Source organism: Callithrix jacchus, chromosome 13, assembly GCF_049354715.1.
Source record: "Callithrix jacchus isolate 240 chromosome 13, calJac240_pri, whole genome shotgun sequence".
Lineage (NCBI taxonomy): Eukaryota > Metazoa > Chordata > Mammalia > Primates > Cebidae > Callithrix > Callithrix jacchus.
The window spans coordinates 66,969,455-66,989,960 of NC_133514.1; the positions used below are offsets into that span (position 1 = coordinate 66,969,455).

Below are 20,506 nucleotides of genomic sequence, written 5' to 3' on the forward strand. Positions count from 1 at the left end.
TAGTAGGACTAAAATAGTAGGGCCTCCTTGGCCTGAGGTCTCTAACTTCTGCTTCTGGGTGAAGGACTGTGGGTTTTGACATCTGAGTGTGGGGAACGTTGCCTTTCTCCTATGATCCCACTTCTTTCTCATATAATACTCCTTTTCACCCCTGTATGATGGGCCCATGTGTTGATCATCTCTTGCTATGTAACAAGTTACCCCAACACATTTTAGCTTAAAGCAATAATGATTATCTTGGATGAGGAATTCAGGAGGGGATGGACCAGAGTCTTCCGAGGTTACTGTCAAGATGTCAGCCAGGGCTGTAGTCACCTGGGACTGGAGCATCTGCTTCCGAGCTCACCCACATGGCTGTTAGCAGGCCTCTGCTTCTGGCTGGCTGTGGGCTGGATGCCTCCTTTTCTCATCACGTGAGACCCTCCATAGGCTACCTGAGGGTCTTTATGACATGGCAGCTGGCTTCCCCCAAAGCAATTCACAAGGGGCAGGTAAGGGGGTGAGAGAGAGAGAGAGCGCGCTCAAGACAGAAGCTTCAGGGTTTTTATAACCTAATTTTAGAACTGCCATCACCTCACGTCTCCTTCATTCTATTCATTAGCAGCAAGTCACTAAGCCCAGCCTACACTCAAAAGGAGGGGAATTTGGTGGTTCATGCCTGTAATCCCAGCACTTTGGGAGGCTGAGACACATGGATCACCTGAGGTCAGGAGTTTGAGACCAACCTGGCCAACATGATGAAACTTCGTCAGTACTAAAAATACAAAAATTAGCTAGGCATGGGGGTGGGCGCCGATAATCCCAGCTTCTTGGGAGGCTGAGGCAGGAGAATCATCTGAACCTGAGAGGTGGAGGTTGCAGTGAGCTGAGATCATGCCATTCCACTCCAGCCTGGGTGACAGAGCAAGACTCCATCTCAGAAAAACAAACAGAAACAAAAAAGAGGAGGGGGAATTAAGCTCCACCTCTCGAAGGCAAGAGTGCAAAGAATTTGTGGCCATGTTTTTAAAACCACTTTAAGTCCATCTAAAAAGCAAAACTTAATTGCAATAATAATTCAAGACATTACCTTGGAATACTTCCAGGCTTGAAGATCAAAACTCTGTAAGACTTTGTCAGGTTACAGACTCTAAGGTAAAGCTTCTGTTGAATGGAATCCCAGAAGAGTGTGGCTTCTTCTCCCTGCCTGCTCTAAGCTGTCAGCATTTTTCTGTAGCCTATTTTGTTCTGTCTAATCAGAGGTGATCTTGCCTGTGATTTTCATCCTTCTGTGACTTCTTCCTTCTTGATTGTGTTAAGGGTGGGAGGTATAGGACCCAAAGTGTGAAGTAGCTGTCAGAAAACTGTGACCATTCACTCCATGTCCCCACCACCGTCATGCTGCCTGTGCAACATTGAGATGTCTGTGCACCTGCTGGAGTAGTCAGCCATGGCTTCTGTACCCAGCAGAACTCACAATAATTTGGGAAATGTTCACCATCTGCTTTCAGGAGAATTGTTTTTGGAGACAATTTATTTTTAGAGGTTCACTTTGTGACTGATAGATATTATCCAGTTCTCTCAGTTAAAAAAGAAACCAATGGCCTATATTTCCTAGAATAGTTATGGATTAAATAAACATTTTGGTTTAGTAATTATCTAGAAAAAAAAGAAACATGACTATTTTCCTTCCTTTCCTTCCTTCCTTCCTTCCTCCTCTCTTTCTTTCTTTCTTTTCTTCCTTCCTTTTTTCTTTTCTTTCTTCTTTCTTTTATAGGGTCTTGCTCTATTGCCCAAGCTGCAGTGCGTTGGTACAATAATAGCTCTCTGCAGCATCAAACTCCAGGGCTCAAGCGATCTTTCCACCTCAGCTTCCTAAGTAACTGGGACTACAGGCATACACCACCACATCTGGTTAATTTTTGAATATTTTTGTAGAGACAGGGTCTTGCTACATTGCCCAGACTGGTCCCTAACTCCTGACCTCAAGTGATCCTTCTGCCTCCGCTTCCCAAAGTGCTGGGATTATAGGCATGAGCTGCTACACTCAGCCTTACTTTTCTTTTAAATAAAGGTATCTTCTTACTTGTAAAACTCAATCATGTTCATGCTAAACATTTAAAATGACATTAAAAATAGCATAAAGTAGAAAGTTACAATACCATCCTCAACCCCGCTGTCTAGATACAACCCTTGCGAACAGGTCAAGTGTGTTTCTTTCCACGCTTTGTGTGCCTAAGTGCTTTTCATGTGGGTTGACACCGACATCATCTCTTTTAATGCTTGTGCTATTGATGCTATTCATTCCATTTTAGGTTTCTTCATATGGTGGCTACCTCACTTACCAAGCCAAGTCCTTTGGCTTGCCTGGTGACATGATTCTTCTGGAAAAGAAGCCAGACATACAGCTCACTGTAAGTATCAGGGCACAACCTAAGTGGCAGGAAGTGGCAGCTGCAGTTGGTGCTGATCTAAGTTTAGGACATCTTGATATGTGGCCTATAAAAAAATTGGATTAAATCATTTCCAATATTTTGTAGAAAGTAAGTCAAAGTTTAGAGCATGTAGCATCTTTTCAGGATCCTGCCTCCTCTGACCAAGTGGTTTCTCTCTTCTCACCTCCAAAGTACTTAACTGTATTTTGCTCTTGCCTCTCACAAGGTATTGCCTCCCCATGTTAAAATTTTTTTTAAACTTTTTTTTTTTTATTCTTATAGAGACAGAGTCTCACTGTGTTGCCCAAGCTAGAGCTGAACCCCTGGCCTCAAGCAATACTCCTGCCTTGGCCTCCCCAAGCACTGAGGTTATAGGCACATGCCACCATGGCCAGCTAATTTCTTTCATCTTAATTTTTGTAAAGATAGGATCTCACTCTGTTGCCCAGGCTGGTCTCAAACTCCTAGGCTCAAGCAATTCTCCCTACTCAGCCTCCCAAAGCGCTGGGATGACAGGTGTAAGCCACATGTCCTGTCACATATGAAGCATTTTTTAAATGTTTTTATATTTTAATTTTGTTTCATAAATGTCTTTGAGTCCTTCCCATGGGGCAAGACTGTATTGTTGGGCTCTGTAAAGGACAAGTGACCCCTTTCCTCAAAAGTAGGGGAAATCAGGGAAATATGCCAGGAACTCTAACCCACTGAACAGTAACTGTTGGAGGAGAGTCCAAACAGAGCCCTCTCAGTGCGGGGGTATGAGTAGGGGGAATGGGAGTCATGTGGTCTGAGAGGCCCTTAGAAGACTTTGTGGTTTATTTTGAGCCAAGTCTTTAAGAATTGGTATACGAAGAGAAGTGATGAAGGCTAACAGGGCTCAGCAGTGGTACAGGGCAGGAGGCTGTGCTCATGGACGACCAGTCCAATAGGGCTGTATCATCAGTGTGTGCAGAGTCATTGAAAACAAGTCTGAAAGGATATGATGCCATAACAGGAATTTTTTTAAGACGGGAGTGCAGTGACATGATCTTGGCTCACTGCAAATTCTGCCTCCCTGGTTCAAGTGATTCTCCTACCTCAGCCTCCTGAGTAGCTGGGATTACAGGCATGGGCCACCATGCCGAACTAATTTTTGTATTTTCAGTAGAGACAGAGTTTCACCATATTGGCCAGGCTGGTCTCAAACTCCTGACCTCAAGTGGTTCATCCGCCATTGAGGGGACATTTGTTTTTTGAGAAGGGAAGTAACAACATCCACACACTCTATGCCTGGCACACAATTCAGTGCTGCCATCTAGAAAATTCCTTGAGGGCAAGGGTAGTATCACATCCTACTTTGAATTCCCTACAACACAGGGCACAATACCCTGAGCATAGAGTAGGGTGCCATTGCCTGAAGTCGGCTCTATTCCTGGTTTATGGGGTGTGATTAATGTGATGTGATAATAGCTTCCTGAAGGGTTTTCTCATGTCATGCACTGAATACAGGGACCAGCAAGTCACACACACCTCATTGCAGCACATTCTTGGTAGATATTTGTGTTCAGGCACTGCTGTGTTGTGTTTTGTTTTTACTGGTATGCAAATCTGCTGAACTGTTTTAACTCCAATGAACCTTTGTAGAATATCTTGAAGATGAAGCAGCAAAGATTTTGGAATTATAGTCTAAGAAAAAACAGCTACACAGTAAAAACACCGTCACAGTAGTGCTGTATTTCAGTTTCGTGTTTTTGCAGAGTATCTTGTAGTTCAGGCCAGGCCAATTTTTTTTTTTACTGCCAAAGAGTTTATTATGCAAACCGTTGGAATTCACTGGAAGGTAATGACCAAATTTTCTTTTTAATTTTACCTTCAAACATGGAAAATAATTTAGGCTCATGAAACATTTTCCCTGCTGCTTTGTTCTAATTCACTATAATTAAGAGTCTCTAGGGCATGTTTCTTAGATTAAGGTTTTAAGTGATATATGATTCCAGGTAATGGTCTTCTTTCTGAAATGCCAGCCCTAATGAATGCAACCCTCTAGGGTTTGGTGCTATAGCAGAAAAGCTGGGACTTGTATGTGTTTTTGCAGCAGGGTTGCTGATGATGGAGTGCTGGTGCAGTAGCTGCTGGCCACCCCAACCTGACCTGCTAAGATGCAAATGTGAGCCACCATAATGCAGCGGGCTGGAGGCTGAGAATGAATGAGGATGGGTGCCACAGAGGGAGGCAGCAGGGGAATTTCTCACCCCACATGCCAGCCTGTAGCTCCCTGCATGGGCCAACCCTCTGCCCTTCCCACCCTCCTTAGTAACCCACCCACCAAAGCACTTTCTTCCCACCATAGTCTGGTTCGGTGGGCAGTAATAAAAGCAGCACTTCCTACATTGACTACAAGGTATAGTTTAAAAAAAGAAAATTTTTTTTTTGCTGGTGTGTTGGGCCCACACCTATAATTCCAGAACTGTGGGAGGCCAAGGTAGGTGAAATACTTGAGGTCAGGAGTTTGAGACCAGCCTAGTCAACATGGTAAAACCTGTTCTCTACTAAAAATACAAAAATAGGCAGGGTGTGGTGGTGAGCACCTATAATCCCAGCTACTCAGGAGGCTAAGGCAGAAGAATTGCTTGAACACGGGAGGCAGAGGTTGCAGTGAGCCAAGATTGTGCCATTTCACTCCAGTCTGGGCAACAGAGTGAGACTCTATGCTGCCAAAAAAACCAAAAAATTATTTTTGGTCAAGGCAATTTTCCTGATTTCCTATTTGTGAAAAGATGCTGTATTGCCTATAATTATTCTCGTTCCATGTCACGAATCATTTTACCAGTCAGTTAATTCTGAACTTTTTTTTTAAAGTCAGGTATGTCATATGATGTAGATCATAGAAATGTTTCCTTAGATCAGTTATAAATCTTGAAAGATCCCAGTGAAGGCACTAATACATTCACGGTTTTCTTTAAACAGGGTCAGCACTTGTCCATCATCTATGAAGAAGCAAATACCCCACGGCCAGACCGGCTGCATCACGGGCGAGTGCAGGTGGTTGAGGTAAAGGAACAGCAACCATACAGCGGGGAGGGTCCTTTGTTTTATGACTTAATGATTTCAGACAATCATGATTTTTACTCATTTTAAGAATTTTAAAATACAGACTCTATATAAATATAAATTTATATATACAGGTTGAGCATCCTTAATCTGAAAATCCAAAATGCTCCAAAACCCAAAATGACACTCAAAGGAAATGCTCATTGGAGGATTTCAGGTTTCAGATTTTCGGCTTAGGAATAATCCAAAAATTGGCGGAAATGCAAATGTTCCAAAAAAAAATCTGAACTTTGGATCACTTCTGGTCACAAACATTTCAGACAAGAGATACCCAACTTGTATAGATTCAAAATACAAATTACATAAAACGTAGAGTGTTTGATGCTCATCTGGCTTTCTTGGGACCATCTGTCCAGCCCTTTAACATTGTCTCTCCCATTTCACAATTAATTATCCTACTTGTAAAAACTTCGTGAGTCAGCCTGGGCAACATGGCAAAACTCTGTCCACAAAAACAAAAATTCAGTGGGTAAGGTAGACTGCGCCTGTAATCCCAGCTAGTCGGGAAGCTGAGGTGGGAAGATTGCTTGTGCCCAGAAGGTCAAAGCTGCAGTGAGCCATGATTGTGCCACAGCACTCCAGCCTGGGCAACAGAGTGAGATCGTGTCTCAAACAAACATACAAACAAAAAACCTGTGAGCTTGTAAATGTTAGGACATAGCTCGCTGCCATCCTCAGGTCTCCCTCAGTGCCTGAGACCTGGTTAATGAGCAACATATGCTTAGGATGAGTGCATAGAAAAGCTATGAAAAGAAACAAGAGTAATACTAGCAAAATAAAGGGAAGCTCATCAGATTGTAAAACATTTTGTTATACTTACTCGGTTACAACTACTCCTTAAAAATAGTGCTCCATTCATATTATTAAATATGTCCAGTACCTCTAGGTGAAACTTTTTGAGTACTTTGAACTTGCAGACATATTTAATGTTTCTGAACAGGTACATCTATACGATGGAATACTATTTGGCAATTAAAAAGAAAACAAAATATTGATAATATTTACTATAAGACACCAAAGAAATATATTGTATGATTCTATTTATGTGAGACAGGTTATATCAGTAAAATGATAGAGTGAGAATCTTTCTAAAAATTCTGTCCTCCATGAAAGCAATTAGAGAACTGGCAAAAAAGAAAAAAGAAGGTCACAATCAACGTTTTCAGAACTCTGGAAATTAATCGAAACCTTGCAGCCATCCGGAAATGGCACACAATGTATAAAGATGCAATTTGTACGATAGTAGCATACAAGAGAAGAGGAGGGAATGATGCTAATAGAAGCACAGTTTTTGTATACTGTTGAAATTAAGCTGGCATTTATATAAATTGTCCAGCATGGACACATGCAGAGAAACAGAATGTAGATTAGTGGATGCCTGGCTTTGAGGGTGGGAATGGGTAGGGACTACAAATTACACGTTTTTTTTTTTAAGGTAATAGAACTGTTCTAAAATTATATTATGATGATGATTGCATTCTTCTGTAAATTTACAATAAATTGTATACTTAAAATTATTATTGTATATAAATTATTCCTTTAGCTGTTAAAGTATAAATTAAAATAATATGAGTATTATATTTGTATGTTAGTAATAGCTACCATTTATTGAGTGCCTACTACATGCTAGGCACTGTGCTGAATACTTTATATACATTGTATCGTTTAATTTACTTTAATTATAATGATGCCCCCGGGACATTAGGCATTACTGTGCCTATTTAAGAGATATAAAAACTGAGTTCAACAAGGGCAACAAAATGTAAAGATTAAAAAGGGAGGCTTTTACATTAAAAGATGCTCAACATTAGTAATCATTAGAGAAATGCAAATTAAAACCATCTCACACCAATTAGGATGGCTACTATTAAAAATTTGCAAAACAGGCCAGGTGTGGTGGCTCATGCCTGTAACCCCTCCTCGTGAAGGAGGCAGATCACGAGGTCAGGAGTTTGAGACCAGCCTGGCCAACATGGCAAAACCTTGTCTCTACCAAAAGTATTTAAAAAAAAAAAAATTAGGCTGAGTGCGGTGGCTCATGCCTGTAATCCCAGCATTTTGGGAGGCAGAGGTGGATGGATCACAAGGTCAGGAGTTTGTTGACCCAGCCTGGCTAACATAGTGAAACCCTGTCTCTACTAAAAATACAAAAATTAGCCAGATGTGGTGGCATGTGCCTATAATCCCAGCTACTTGGGAGGCTGAAGCAGGAGAATCACTTGAACCCAGGAGGTAGAGGCTGCAGTGAGCCGAGATCGCCTTACTGCACTCCAGTCTGGAAGATAGAGCAAGACTCTGTCTCAAAAAAAAAAAAAAAAAAATAGCCGGATGTGGTGCACCTGTAATCACAGGTACTCGAGAGAATCACTTGAACTGGAGAGGTGGAGATGCGGAGATTGCAGTGAGCCGAGATCGTGCCACTGCACTCCAGCCTGAGCAACAGAGCAAGACTCTGTCTTTAAAAAAAAATTACCAAACAGAACTTAACAAATGTTGACAAGAGTGTGGTGAAATTGGGACCCTTGACCTTGCTGGGAATGTGAAATGGTCATCCACTGTGGAAACACTACGGAAGTTCCTCAAAAAATTAAAGGTAGGATTACCATATCCAGCAGTCCCACTTCTGGATATATATCTAAAATAACTGAAAACAGGATCTTGACAAGGTATTTGCAGCATTATTTACAATACCCAAGAAGCAACCAAATGTCCATCAACAGATGAATAAAGAAAATGTGGTGTATATATAGATAGATACAATGAAACATTATCCCCTTTAAGAAAAGAAGAAGGAAATCCTGCCATAAACTACAGCATAGATGAACCTGAGAACCAGCCGGGCGCAGTGGCTCATGCCTGTAATCTCAGCACTTTGGGAGGCCAAGGTGGGCAGATCATGAGGTCAAGAGATTGAGAACATCCTGGCCAAAATGGTGAAACCCTGTCTCTACTAAAAATACAAAATTAGCTGGGCATGGTGACGCACACCTGTAGTCCCAACTACTCAGGAGGCTGAGGCAGGAGAATCCCTTGAGCCTGGGAGATGGAGGTTACAGTGAGCCAAGATTGCGCCACTGTACTCCAGCCTGGGCGACAGAGTGAGACTCTATCTCAAAAAAAAAAGAAAAGAAAAAAAACCTAAAATAAAATAATGTGAATGTTTGTGCAAGAAAGGATTGAATTTTCTGTCACCGTTGTGTATGTTTAATGATTAACCTAAGCTGCATGACTCAGTTGGTTTCCATATGCCTTCCTTCCTTCTTTCTCACTCACCTTCTGTTTGCACATTTAAAGGTAAGTATGACACTGGAAAATTTTATTTCATTCTATTGCCCCTCTTGCCTGCCTTCATTTTCGTTTCCTTCCTTCATGGGAATAACCCAGGACATCTGACTTCTAAATGTAAATACTCCAGGAGATAGGTATTTCCCCATCTTATTTCATTTCTCCCTATGCGTTTTAAGTGTCTCTTCTTTGATTCATTCAGTGTGTCTGCCTCTAAGGAACTCCTGGAAGTGAGCCTGCCTAAGGAAGACCCTGCCTTTCTGTTTCCACTTGTAGGGAAACTTCAGACATGCCAGCAGCCGAGCCCCAGTGTCTAGGGAGGAGCTGATGACAGTGTTGTCTAGACTGGCAGATGTGCGCATCCAAGGCCTCCACTTCACAGAGACGCAGAGGCTCACCCTGGGCGAGGTGGGGCTGGAGGAAGCTTCTGACACAGGAAGTGGACGCATAGCACATGCTGTGGAAATGTGTGCCTGCCCCCCTGCCTATGCTGGTGACTCATGTCAGGTAGGAAGCTTTCCCATCCGTATCATTCCCTTAGGGAACTCCTATGGCCATTGCTTCTGACTGCTGTCCAGCAGAATAAATAAACTGCAGAATGGTTTATTGTTTCTCTGTTCAAGTTTCTGCAGGGCTTATCTTATATCTTACCTAGACTCCCTTCAGGAATTAAATGTGAAAAAGACATCATCAGTGTCTCAGAATTCATAGGAAAGCCACAGGAATTCAATAGATGCTGAGGGTTAGAGAAATCCAGAGTAGGAAAAAACATACTATAGTTTCAAATAGCTAGAAGGAGGATATTGATTGTTCCCAACACAATGAAATGATCAATGCTTGAGATGATGGATATGCTAATTACCTTATCTGATCACTAAATGTTGTATGTATCAGACATCACTATGCACTCCATATTTATCACTATTATTTATCAACTTTTAAAATAAAATATATTTGAAAATGAAGGAGCTCATCAGTCAGCATCTAAATATTTGAGCCCCTGCTTTCCCATTAACTGACCTTATACCTGTCTCTAATCCAGAGCCTCCCTCCACTTACTCTCAATTCCCCAGGAGAGTGGAATTCCAGAGAATATCCTGGATTTCTTAGAGGATATTATGTTCTAGCATGCAGTAGAGCCTCATTGTTTCAGGTCCAGTCAACCAGAGCTGTCTTCAGATGATTAAAATGTGCCATAGAATGAAACGATTCAATTTCTCAGGCTATAAATATGTATTTTCTTAAAGATCAAGCCAAAAGCACAATGTTAGCACAATTAGTAGAAGTAGCAATACACTATCATTAGCACAATTAGTAGAAATAGAATACACTGTCATTTGGTGTATTCCAAACATTCAAAAGTACGTAGACTTAGCGAAACCTTTCATTTTCTTTCCCGGCCCCTTGGTTGCCAAAAACCCCCAAGGTGATCTGCACATCCAAGTTTCCACTTTTTAAACCTGCAAAAACAAATCTGACCTGCTGTGGTCTTCTGGGTACTCCCAGGTTGTGGTGGTTAGCCCACAGGTTGCCTACATTCTTCCCCTTCCTCCGTCTCTTTTCTAGGCTGATTAAAATTGATAGCCCCAGGGCAAGAGAGGGACTCTGGATTTCCACCCTTCTGCCCAGGGCGTGTTCCCTGCCGATGACTCAGCCTGTGATTTAGAGCGTCTGCGGGGTGAGGTGGGTGGAAGGTGATGCCCGCCCCACCTCCCAGGAATTACAGAGCGGTGCGCTTACCTGCAAGACTGTTATATTGCGCTCTGGCACAGGCTGACTCATATGTGAAGTTTAAAGGTGGGGCCCCTGCCGCAGACAGCCTTCCTTCCCTGAGTCAGGCAGGCCCAGGCACTGAGCAGGAAGGCAGGTATAAGAGGAAGAGGCAGAGCTTCATGCGCAGCCCGCGGGACGCCCAGAAGCCAGGATGCCTCCAGGTGTGAGGCGGTCAGCCGGGAGCATGGGATGGCTGTGGATCTTTGGGGCAGCCCTGGGGCAATGTCTGGGCTACAGTTCACAGCAGCAAAGGGTGCCATTTCTTCAGCCTCCTGGTCAAAGTCAACTGCAAGCGAGTTATGTGGAGTTTAGACCCAGCCAGGTAACGTCCTTTTAAGTTTTGGTTTGGATGGGGAAGAGTTTCCAGTTTTGTGACATTTTAAGTTACAGTTAGGTGACTAATGAGTAAATGGGTGGACTAAGGAGGGGCTGATGGCCTCCCAGTAGCCTTGATTGGCAGTGTTGATTACAGTGCCTGACAGATTGCTCTCCCCAGCTATTAACCACAAATCCCATTAACATCAGCCCACCTGGAAATGCTGAGGCAGTTAAGAGCTTGAATGCTTGTGGGATGTTAATATACGATGAAACTTTATGCCTTTTAGAGACCACCCCAAGGATCAGAACAAGAGTCTAATGCCTACAGTTTTCCAAATGCTGCTTGGAAGAAAATTTACCCACGAAAAAAACATGAGAAAGAGTGAAATCCAATGCTTAAGAAAAGCTATCAAAATTTGCATAAACCTAAAAGACACGCTTCCATTTGCCAGGCGTGAAACGTTCATAAATTCTGCTTTCTTTAAACTTCCTGGATGCTACGTGTATTCTTGCAGAGAAATAGATCCTATGGCTACTGATATAGCCCTGGAAACTGGTTTAGGAACATAATTTTGTCATTTGTATATAATTTGTATTACAAAAGTTTCCTGGAAAACTTAACATGAAACATCATCAGTTTAACTAGTTATAGAACCCCTTTATTGAACTAATGTATTAGAATACATTCATTTTCATTTAAAAATGAGTATTCAATATAATCTGAATACTTGAACTGATTTTTTTGTAGAATGTGTTTTTGCTTGCATTGTAAGAGGTGAAAATATTCTATTTTAGTAACTGACAAATCCTTGGAGAGTCACACGATATGTAACTCTTGCAGAGTATATTTTCTGCTTGTAATCAAAAGCAAATTAAGATGAGTGATTTAGTTTTAATCAGGATAGACTATACTCCCCCAAAGCATATTTAATTAAGGCTTTTACTCAGGTGTGTTGTCATAAACTAACCAGATCTATCGGTTTATTTTAATAACTTGCTCTTTACTAAATGTGATTATTTTGTAATCAGGTAATGTGATATACACTGATAATTATTAGGTACTTGCCACTTATTAGGACAGATCATATAGTAGATATGATGACACCATCATTGGCTGCATTTTGTTCACGTGTAAATCTCAGCTGTGCTTTCAGCAAAAGAACATTCCTTTCATACTTTGATTCTCCTTTAGACAAGCCTATTCATATAACAACATAATCTATTTATTTGCAATGTACTCTTTTGCCTAAACATGGTTCCTAATAGCGTAAAGGAAATCTGGAAACTATGGTCTTATTGTGCATGATCTGTATTCACTGGTAATTTTGGAAGGTGCTCTAGCAACACCTGGAGATTCCACTCCCCGAGCACATGAGGCTTCTGCCTCTCTCTCCTGGCAGGTGGCTTCTTCCTTTCTTCCACTTGACCAGGTAGAGACCTTTATGGCCATGGATGAATGAGAATGGACTGTCCATTTCAAGATTTCCTTTGACTATAGTTTCTGAGTTTTACAGACATATGTGCTGTTTAAAGAAGATTTGACAGAAGACTATCCTTTATCTTGAAATAGTTTTCCTGATGCTTTTACCATAGGGTATATAGGAGATCAGGGAAACAAACTAGGGACAATATCTGATTTTGTTTTTTTAGACAGGGTTTTACTCTTGTTGCCCAGGCTGGAGTGCAGTGGTGTAAAATTGGCTCACTGCAACCTCTGAGATTCAAGCCATCCTCCAATCTCAGCCTCCCCAAGTAGCTGGGACTATAGGCATGTGCCACCATGCCCAGCTAATTGTTGTATTTTTTGGTAGAAATGAGGTTTCACCATGTTGCCCAGACTGGTCTCAAACTCCTGGACTCAAGCGATCCACCCACCTCAGCCTCCCAAAGTGCTGGGGTTATAGGCATGAGCCACCACAACCTGCCAAAATAAAGAACATGTCTATAATTTCCTTTAAAGACAGAAATCTGAATAATTTTAATGGCAGGTATAAGAAGAATTGCTTTTTTTTCTGTTGGAGGAATTCTTAACTAGAAGCCTTTTTAAAAGGTACTAGTTCCTGAAAAGAAAATTATAATTATTTTCATCCAGATGAAAAAGGGCAACTTGTATTATACTGGAGAGAGATAATATGCTGGAGATAGAAATAATCCAAACAAGATTGAACAACAAAACAAGACCAAGCCAAGGAGACTCCTTGTGTGTTCAGTGTGGACCAGATATTCATGAAGAGTCCTTTATGGGACCTCATGCACACTCCCCTCCCCTGGGTTCTCTGTTGCCCATGGACTAGTGAGTGGGAATGAAGTGACTCCACTGACTGTGGCATGATTGTATAGATCTCAGTTAAGAATCCCATTCCCCACAACCCACTCCTCCTCCCTTACTGCCCTTCCAATAGCTCAAACCCACACCTGGAGAACAAACGGCTACCCAAAGGTAATTTGAACTTGAAGTGATTTGCTTAGATGTCCTCCCCTCTAAGGATGGGGGCCCAATTCTCTTTATTTGTCCACTTCTACCTTCTCTGCCTGCTCCCTAAAACAGTTGTGAGAAGAGAGGAGCCCCTTCTCACCCACCGCCTCCACACTTGCCCTCTCTCTGATTTCCCTGCCACGCATCTCACATTCCCACCAGGGCATGAAAAACCAAGCAACTTGAGAGACAAACAAGATCTGACTGGTGGTTGAAATTAAAAATATTCACACTGACTGAGGGAAAGAAGGTTTGAAAAACGAGTGTTTCAGCCAGGCTCAGTGGTGCACGTGCCTGTGGTTCCAGCTGCTCTGGAGGCTGAGGCAGGAGGATTGCTTGAGCCCAGGAGCTCGAGACTGTAGTGCACCATGATCGCACCTGTGAATAGTCACCACACTCCAGCCTGGGTAGCATAGCCAGACCCTGTCTCTAAAAAATGAAAATAAGGTTCATGCTTCACAGTGAGAAGTATCACATGCTTTGGATAATCATTGTTTTCTTTCTTTGTACTGATTAAACATTTTGTTTGAAAAAAATAGGGTTGTAGCCCTGGATACTATCGGGATCTCAAAGGCTTGTATACTGGACGGTGTGTTCCCTGCAATTGCAACGGACATTCAAATCGATGCCAGGATGGCTCAGGCATATGTATCGTGAGTAAATTGATACTTTTATGCTGTCAGCAGGGCATTCCCCTCTACTATGCCCCGAAACATCAACATCACATCTCCTGCCAAACCCTAAATAGAGGTCGCTGTTTGAATATATGAGGCTCCATTATCAGGCTGAACTATTCTACATTTCATTTTTTTCCTCTATTTTAACATGCGCCATTAAAAAGAGAGCTGCTGTCTGAGACATTAAGTTACACTTTAGCTTCCAAATCTCTGCTTCATGAAATGATAGTAATGGGTGGACCTTGGAAGTTAATTCTTGCCAGGACATAACTAATCAGAGCCATGATTTTGGGTCCCAATTTTGTTGGGGTGGTAGGAAGTTACAGGATGGGGGCTTGCTGTCGGATGAGCAGTAACTCAAGAAAGCAACCAGGGAGAAGGGGATTTGAGGAGGGCTTACGGCTCATAAGAAATCAGTCCAATATTAGCTGGGCACGGTGGCAGGCGCCAGTAATCCCAGCTACTCAGGAGGCTGAGGCAGGAGAATCACTTGAACCTGGGAGGCAGAGGTTGTGGTGAGCCAAGATCGTGCCATTGCACTCCAGCCTGGGCAATGAGAGCAAACCTCTGTCTCAACAAACAAAAAAAAGAAAGAAACAAATCAACCCAACACAAGCTTCAGTATTGCCAAGACAGAGTGGAGCTTGGAGCAGACCCGTGAGGGAGGTCGTTGGGGAGGGAAAGTGCTGCTCACCTCTCCTGTCCTCACAGCGTCCTCTGCCTGCCTGTTCCCTATGTTGACTGTTTTTTCTCATGGCCTCAAGGCTGTCTTGGATGACTACACCTTATCCACTGAAAAAATCTTATTTTGGAATATTTTATAAAATTCTCCTACCAGCCAGGTGCAGTGGCTCACACCTGTAATCCCAGCACTTTGGGAGGGCAGATCACAAGGTCAGGAGATTGAGACCATGCTGGCTAACATGGTGAAACCACATCTCTACTAAAAATACAAAAAATTAGCTGGGTGTGGTGTCACGCTCCTGTAGTCCCAGCTACTCAGGAGGCTGAGGCAGGAGAATCGCTTGAACCCAGGAGGCAGAGGTTTCAGTGAGCTGAAATCGCTCCACTGCACTCCAGCCTGGGGGACAGAGTAAGACTCCATCTCAAAAAATGAATAAATAAATAAATAATAAAATAAAATTCTCCTGCCTAAAATTAGTTTCTTAGGAAATGTTTCTTATGCATCCCAAAGCAGAATCTTTTTTATTCTGCTTTTTTTTTTCATCCCTTTTATTAGAATTCTTCTTGGTAACCAGGATCTCCCCAGTGAGGAAAATGGACAGTGAAAAGAAGGAAGGAGTGTACTCCCAGAATACAGGGCTTCAGTTGTGCTGTGCCCTTTTGGACATGCACTCCTCTGGCACAGATTTTCTTTGCATTGTGTAATGCAACTAGAGTGTTTCAAGTATGAGTTCCTAGACTGTATTAAGCTAGTTCAGTGTGGCCCAGGGAACTGCTTCCTTTGCAAGACGGGACAGGCTAGAACAGGAAATTGTTGTGAAGAGCCACCTGATAGAATATTTTGTTGGATTATAACCTTATAAGTTCAAAAAGCATAAAAGGTATTGAGAAATACCATTTTTCAGCTCATTAGTGTTCCTATAGAATAGTTCATGTCTAATATTGTATGTTTTGTGTAACATGAGTAGACGCTTTAAGAATAAATATTTTATCACTGAACCATTGCTAGGTGTCAAGCCCACCTTATAAAAGCTCAAAGAGCAAAGGGAGGTTTTTTCTTTGTAGTCATGCACTGACAGGAAAACTTGTGAGAGTCATAATTCATATTTTAATCAAATAAGATTGTCCTTCCCATTTCCTTTTTTTATTGTTCTCTTCACTTGTTCCCATTGGCCATGCGGTCACCAAGACTCTTGATTCAGGAAATCCTCACTGAGTATTCGTGTGTGTGGCAGGTACTGAGCTAAGTGCTAGAGTTTAAATCATCATACTTAATTCCTACACTCACAAGTCTTGCTGTCTAGCAGAGAATGTGTATGTGCATACACATGCACACACATGTATACACACAAGCACATGCACGCGCACACACACACACACACACCCCGTGTCTGCACTCAACTAACAGCTCTATGGCAAGTACTGAGTGCTGATGTGGCTCTGAATTGTGTCCACTGCATGGAAGCCAAGAGTGCAGTCCTCCTTCTCAAAGAACAGTAATGAGGAAATTCAGTACGTTTGAATATCAGATGGGCTTTCTGGCTGATTTCACTGCAAATTGACCACCACCTCTCAAGGCCCCAAGTAAATGTCTAACATCAGGGACCTTCACCCAGGTGCAAATCTTCATGGCATTTCAAGAATAGACTCTGAAGTTTGAAAAGATAAGTGGCCCAACTTTTTGCTGGTATAGCAGTAGATGTCCAGCATTAAGGGCAGGAGTCCAGAGGGACCTGCAATCATGGCCTCCTGCTATGCGCTGAGACCCCTGCCTCTCCCTCTCCTTATTGCCCCAATTTCTCTCCATATATTCTCCTCTCTCCCCAATTCCCCTTGCTGTCTACTGTCTCTGTCACCCCTTATGTTCCTCTCTGTTCCCATTTTCCTCCCCTTTTCTCTGTCTTCTTTCATCTTCCTTCTTTTATTCTCTGCTACTTGAGTCCGTCTTCCACACCGCAGTTGCAGTGGAATTTCAGAATGATTTATCGGAAATTCACAGCTGACATGGTGCTCCCTTGAGGCTTACAGACAGGAGAAACCCCACAACCCCTCAGCACAGTCTCAGGGACTCTCTCCAGCTGCATCTTGCCCCTTGCACTTCTGCCTCTGGGATGCCCTTTGCTTTTCATTCCCTCCACACACTGCCATGCTATTGTGAGACTGAGGTTCTGCGCACTCTTCCCCTGTGCCTGGAATGCCCTCCCCTCATTTTTACGCTCAGTGAATCCCTGTCCTTCTGTGGCCCTGGCAGGCAGCCCCTCCTCCTGCTCTTGTGGGATGCTGGCACACTGATGTCCTGTCTTCCACATGATATTGAATACATCTATTCACAGGGTTACATGTACCCTGAGTCGAGGTACCAACCCATCTTTACATCTTTAGTGCCCAGCATAGTTGGGCATATAGTAAATGCCAAATAGATATTTGGTGACAAATGGAGCTAGGAGATCACACGCCGCGGGAGTGGACATGGGCTTCTGCAGCATTTGTTCATTCATTTATTCACAGTAAAACGCAAGGAACCTGACGGGAGATGCTCCAGGTTTGCAGGACTGAAGAAGACAGTTTCCAGGGTGGCCACTCTCAGCTGACAGTGCAGGGTATTGCACGTATTCTTATGGGACTTTGTCAAGCAACATTTTTGACACCCTTTCTTGATCCTCTCCTCTCACCCCTGTGGAGGACCCGTATTCAGAGTGATTTTAGTAGGATATGGATGTCCTTACTTCAATTCTTACATCTCTATGTTATTGTTTCTCCATTGTGTTCAGCCTCAGAGCTAATTAGACACAGGACTGAAATATATCTATACAGGCATGTTCTTCTTTTAAATTGTCATTTGGATTAAAAGAGAAAGAAAACTAAAATGGAAACATATTAGTTCCAAAGGACCGATATCTTATGAGAGAGTCAGGGCCACTGAACTCAGGGTAAGGAAAGCCACTGGTGTCCTTTTCAGTCACCCGTGAGAGGACTCCTCTGTGGAGCTGATCAGCTGCAGGGACAATTATTCCCAGTGTCCAGACCTCAAGGAGTCTGGACCTGTAGTGCAGTGCAATTTGGAGAAGGAAGGATTCCGGATATGAATTTGCTTTCTGATGATAAGCAAATGCGAACACATGAACAGTATCCTACTTTAAAGCCCCTCCACCTGATCTGAAATACTAATATCTTGTGTTTATAGCACAGTTTTATAGCTAGGAAACAAGCATGAAAGGCTATTTTAACATCTTAGTATTTTGTGTAATTTTCAGTTACTCAGAGGTTGGTGAAGGATGGATTTGCTCAATCTAGACAAACTGGGGATGTTTATGATGGAAGGGCAACCTTTTTCATTATGAATAAGCCATGTCCTCTTGGGATAGAAACATATACTGTTTTTCCCAACTTACTTTCAGAGATTATTTAAAAGCTGACACTCATTAAAGTTTCCTACTCAAGCAACACCTCTGCATCCAGACGTAAAATACATAAGTAAAATTTTAAAATTATGCTTATTCCAGTCCATATAATTAACACAAAGTATCTCCAAATTATCAAATGCCCACAGCAAGGGGAGTTTTCCTGGATGTTTATGTGCATTTAGATCTTTTTTGCTAGGGTAACGCCAAGAAAATAGACAAATTTGACCCAATCCACTAGGTTTTATCTCAGTAGACCACTTGGTTGCAAAACTATTTCATCTCAAGTAAAGAACACATTTAATTACACAGCAACCTTGACATGAAAAGAATTGGATTTATGTAAATAAAAAGCTTAGATAACATTAAGTTTTTGCTTCTTTGGGACATTAGAATTAAGCTGAGTGCTTTCTTCAGATACTGTGCAACTTTTTATTGTTTTAACAAATTCTGTATTAAGAACTCATTTCAATAATATCACTCTTCAGTATATCATTGGTATGTGCACTCTGAAGTAAAATGAAGACAGTTTTCATCAAAGCAGTTGTAAGGGAAAGAGAGAAAAGAATTTACATTTCCGAAGAGCTTAGTACTGTTTGCTTTTTTAAATCCTCCCAACAGCCTTAGAAAGTGGGCATTATTCTAAATGCACATTTTTAGAAAATTGTAATTGTACATAAGTCATACACTAGTAAAATCAATATAGGTAAAACTGATATAATTGAAAGGACCTCACCCCAGGACTCCATGGCCTCGAGATGCTGGAGTGGGATGGAGACTCAGCTGGCTTGGCCCCACTATATCACGCTGCCAACATTAAGCACCACATCACTGAGGGAAGAGTATTTAGACCTCTTTTCTAGCATCAACAATGATTAGATGGACAGGGAAAATACATGGTTAGAGGAGCTGATATCGCTGCGAAGTCAGAGGACTTGAATTCTAGTCATGTGAATAAGTAAGATTCCAATGATCTCAGAAGTAGTGACCGTACCGGCTGCTGTTGAATTGTGCCGTTTACCTGTCCCTAGAACTGTCAGCACAACACCGCGGGTGAGCACTGTGAACGCTGCCAGGAGGGCTACTATGGCAATGCCATCCACGGATCCTGCAGGGCCTGCCCGTGTCCTCACACCAACAGGTACCGTAGCAGCTTGACATAAACTACATGGCTCTGAAGTCGTTTGGTGACTACCTAGGACTAGGGGTGGGAGAGCAGGTGGGGAGAATGGGAAGTGATTGCCAAAGGGTCTGGGACTTCTTTTTGAAGGAATGAAAACATTTTGAAATTGATTGTGGTGATGATTGCACAATTCTGTGAATATACTACAAGCCATTGAATTGTACAGTTTACATGGTGAGTTACATGATATGTGAATTATATCTCAGTAAAGCTGTGATAGTAAAATGAACAAACATGATGTATGTGAAAACAAATGAACAGGCCAGGTGCAGTGGCTCATGCCTGTAATCCCAGCACTTTGGGAGGCTGAGGCAGGTGGATCACTTGAGGTCAGGAGTTCAAGAGTAGCCTGGCCAACATGATAAAACCCTGTCTCTACTAAAAATACAAAAATTAGTCTATAATCCCAGCTCCTTGGGAGGCTGAGGCAGGAGAATCACTTGAACTGGGAGGCGGAAGCTGCAGTGAGCTGAGATTGCACCACTGCACTCCAGCCTGGGTGACAGAGCGAGACTCCATCTTAAAACAAACAAACTACAACAGCACAAAAACCAGAAACCATCTTTCCAAGTTGTGTCCTTCCAGGCTTTTCCTTTCCCTCTTTTCTTTTACTGATCATTCAGTGGTTAAGCAGCCACTTCAGCACTCATGGTAGGGCCAAACCTCAGCCCTCTCTATGTGGTGGGGAAACTGAAGGAAGGAAGACAGAGGCAGTCCCTGTTCTCCTGGGGCTTTACCTAGAGTGTGGCAGGGAGGAAGAGAAAGGGTGGGAGTCATTACACTCAGTAAATATGCACACTAATCAATAAGAAATAGAATTGGAGATAGAGATATTTTCTGCAATAGGCTTGTGTCATTGACAGTGAGAGGGTGGCTGCTTTGGAGGGGTGGCCAAGGAGGGCTGAAGTTAGATAGAGGAAGCCATGGCAGTATCTTGGCCATGAGGCACCCAGGCAAGGATGAAACAGAAGGGAAAGGCCTGTGATGGTGTGTTCAAGACAGTGAGAAGGCAGGAGTGGCAGAAATACAGTGCGGAGAGAGAGGACCAGAGGTGAGGTTGGGGGGCAGCCAGGGCCCAGGTCCCGCAGAACCCTGCAGGCTGTGGTCAAGCATCTGGATCTCATCCCCAGTGCAATGGAAGCCTGAAGACAGTGCTGAGACACTGAGTGATCTGAGCTGTCACTCAGGCTCCAATGTGACCAACA

The 20,506-nt window shown here is 42.7% G+C and overlaps 1 protein-coding gene across 5 annotated transcripts in view; it reads left to right on the top strand.

Moving 5' to 3' along the window:
• Positions 1-20,506, top strand: part of LAMA3 (laminin subunit alpha 3) — a 261,611-nt gene that overhangs the window by 175,564 nt on the left and 65,541 nt on the right. For 4 of the 5 annotated variants that reach the window (XM_078347895.1, XM_035270754.3, XM_078347896.1 and 1 more), the window contains 5 exons: positions 2,295-2,393; positions 5,361-5,444; positions 9,066-9,296; positions 13,896-14,009; positions 19,150-19,259. In XM_078347895.1, the coding sequence (XP_078204021.1) occupies positions 2,295-2,393; positions 5,361-5,444; positions 9,066-9,296; positions 13,896-14,009; positions 19,150-19,259 (638 nt within the window). Of the gene's footprint in view, positions 1-2,294; positions 2,394-5,360; positions 5,445-9,065; positions 9,297-10,687; positions 10,885-13,895; positions 14,010-19,149; positions 19,260-20,506 lie in introns of those variants that run through there. The other variant, XM_078347898.1, reaches the window with a different exon arrangement.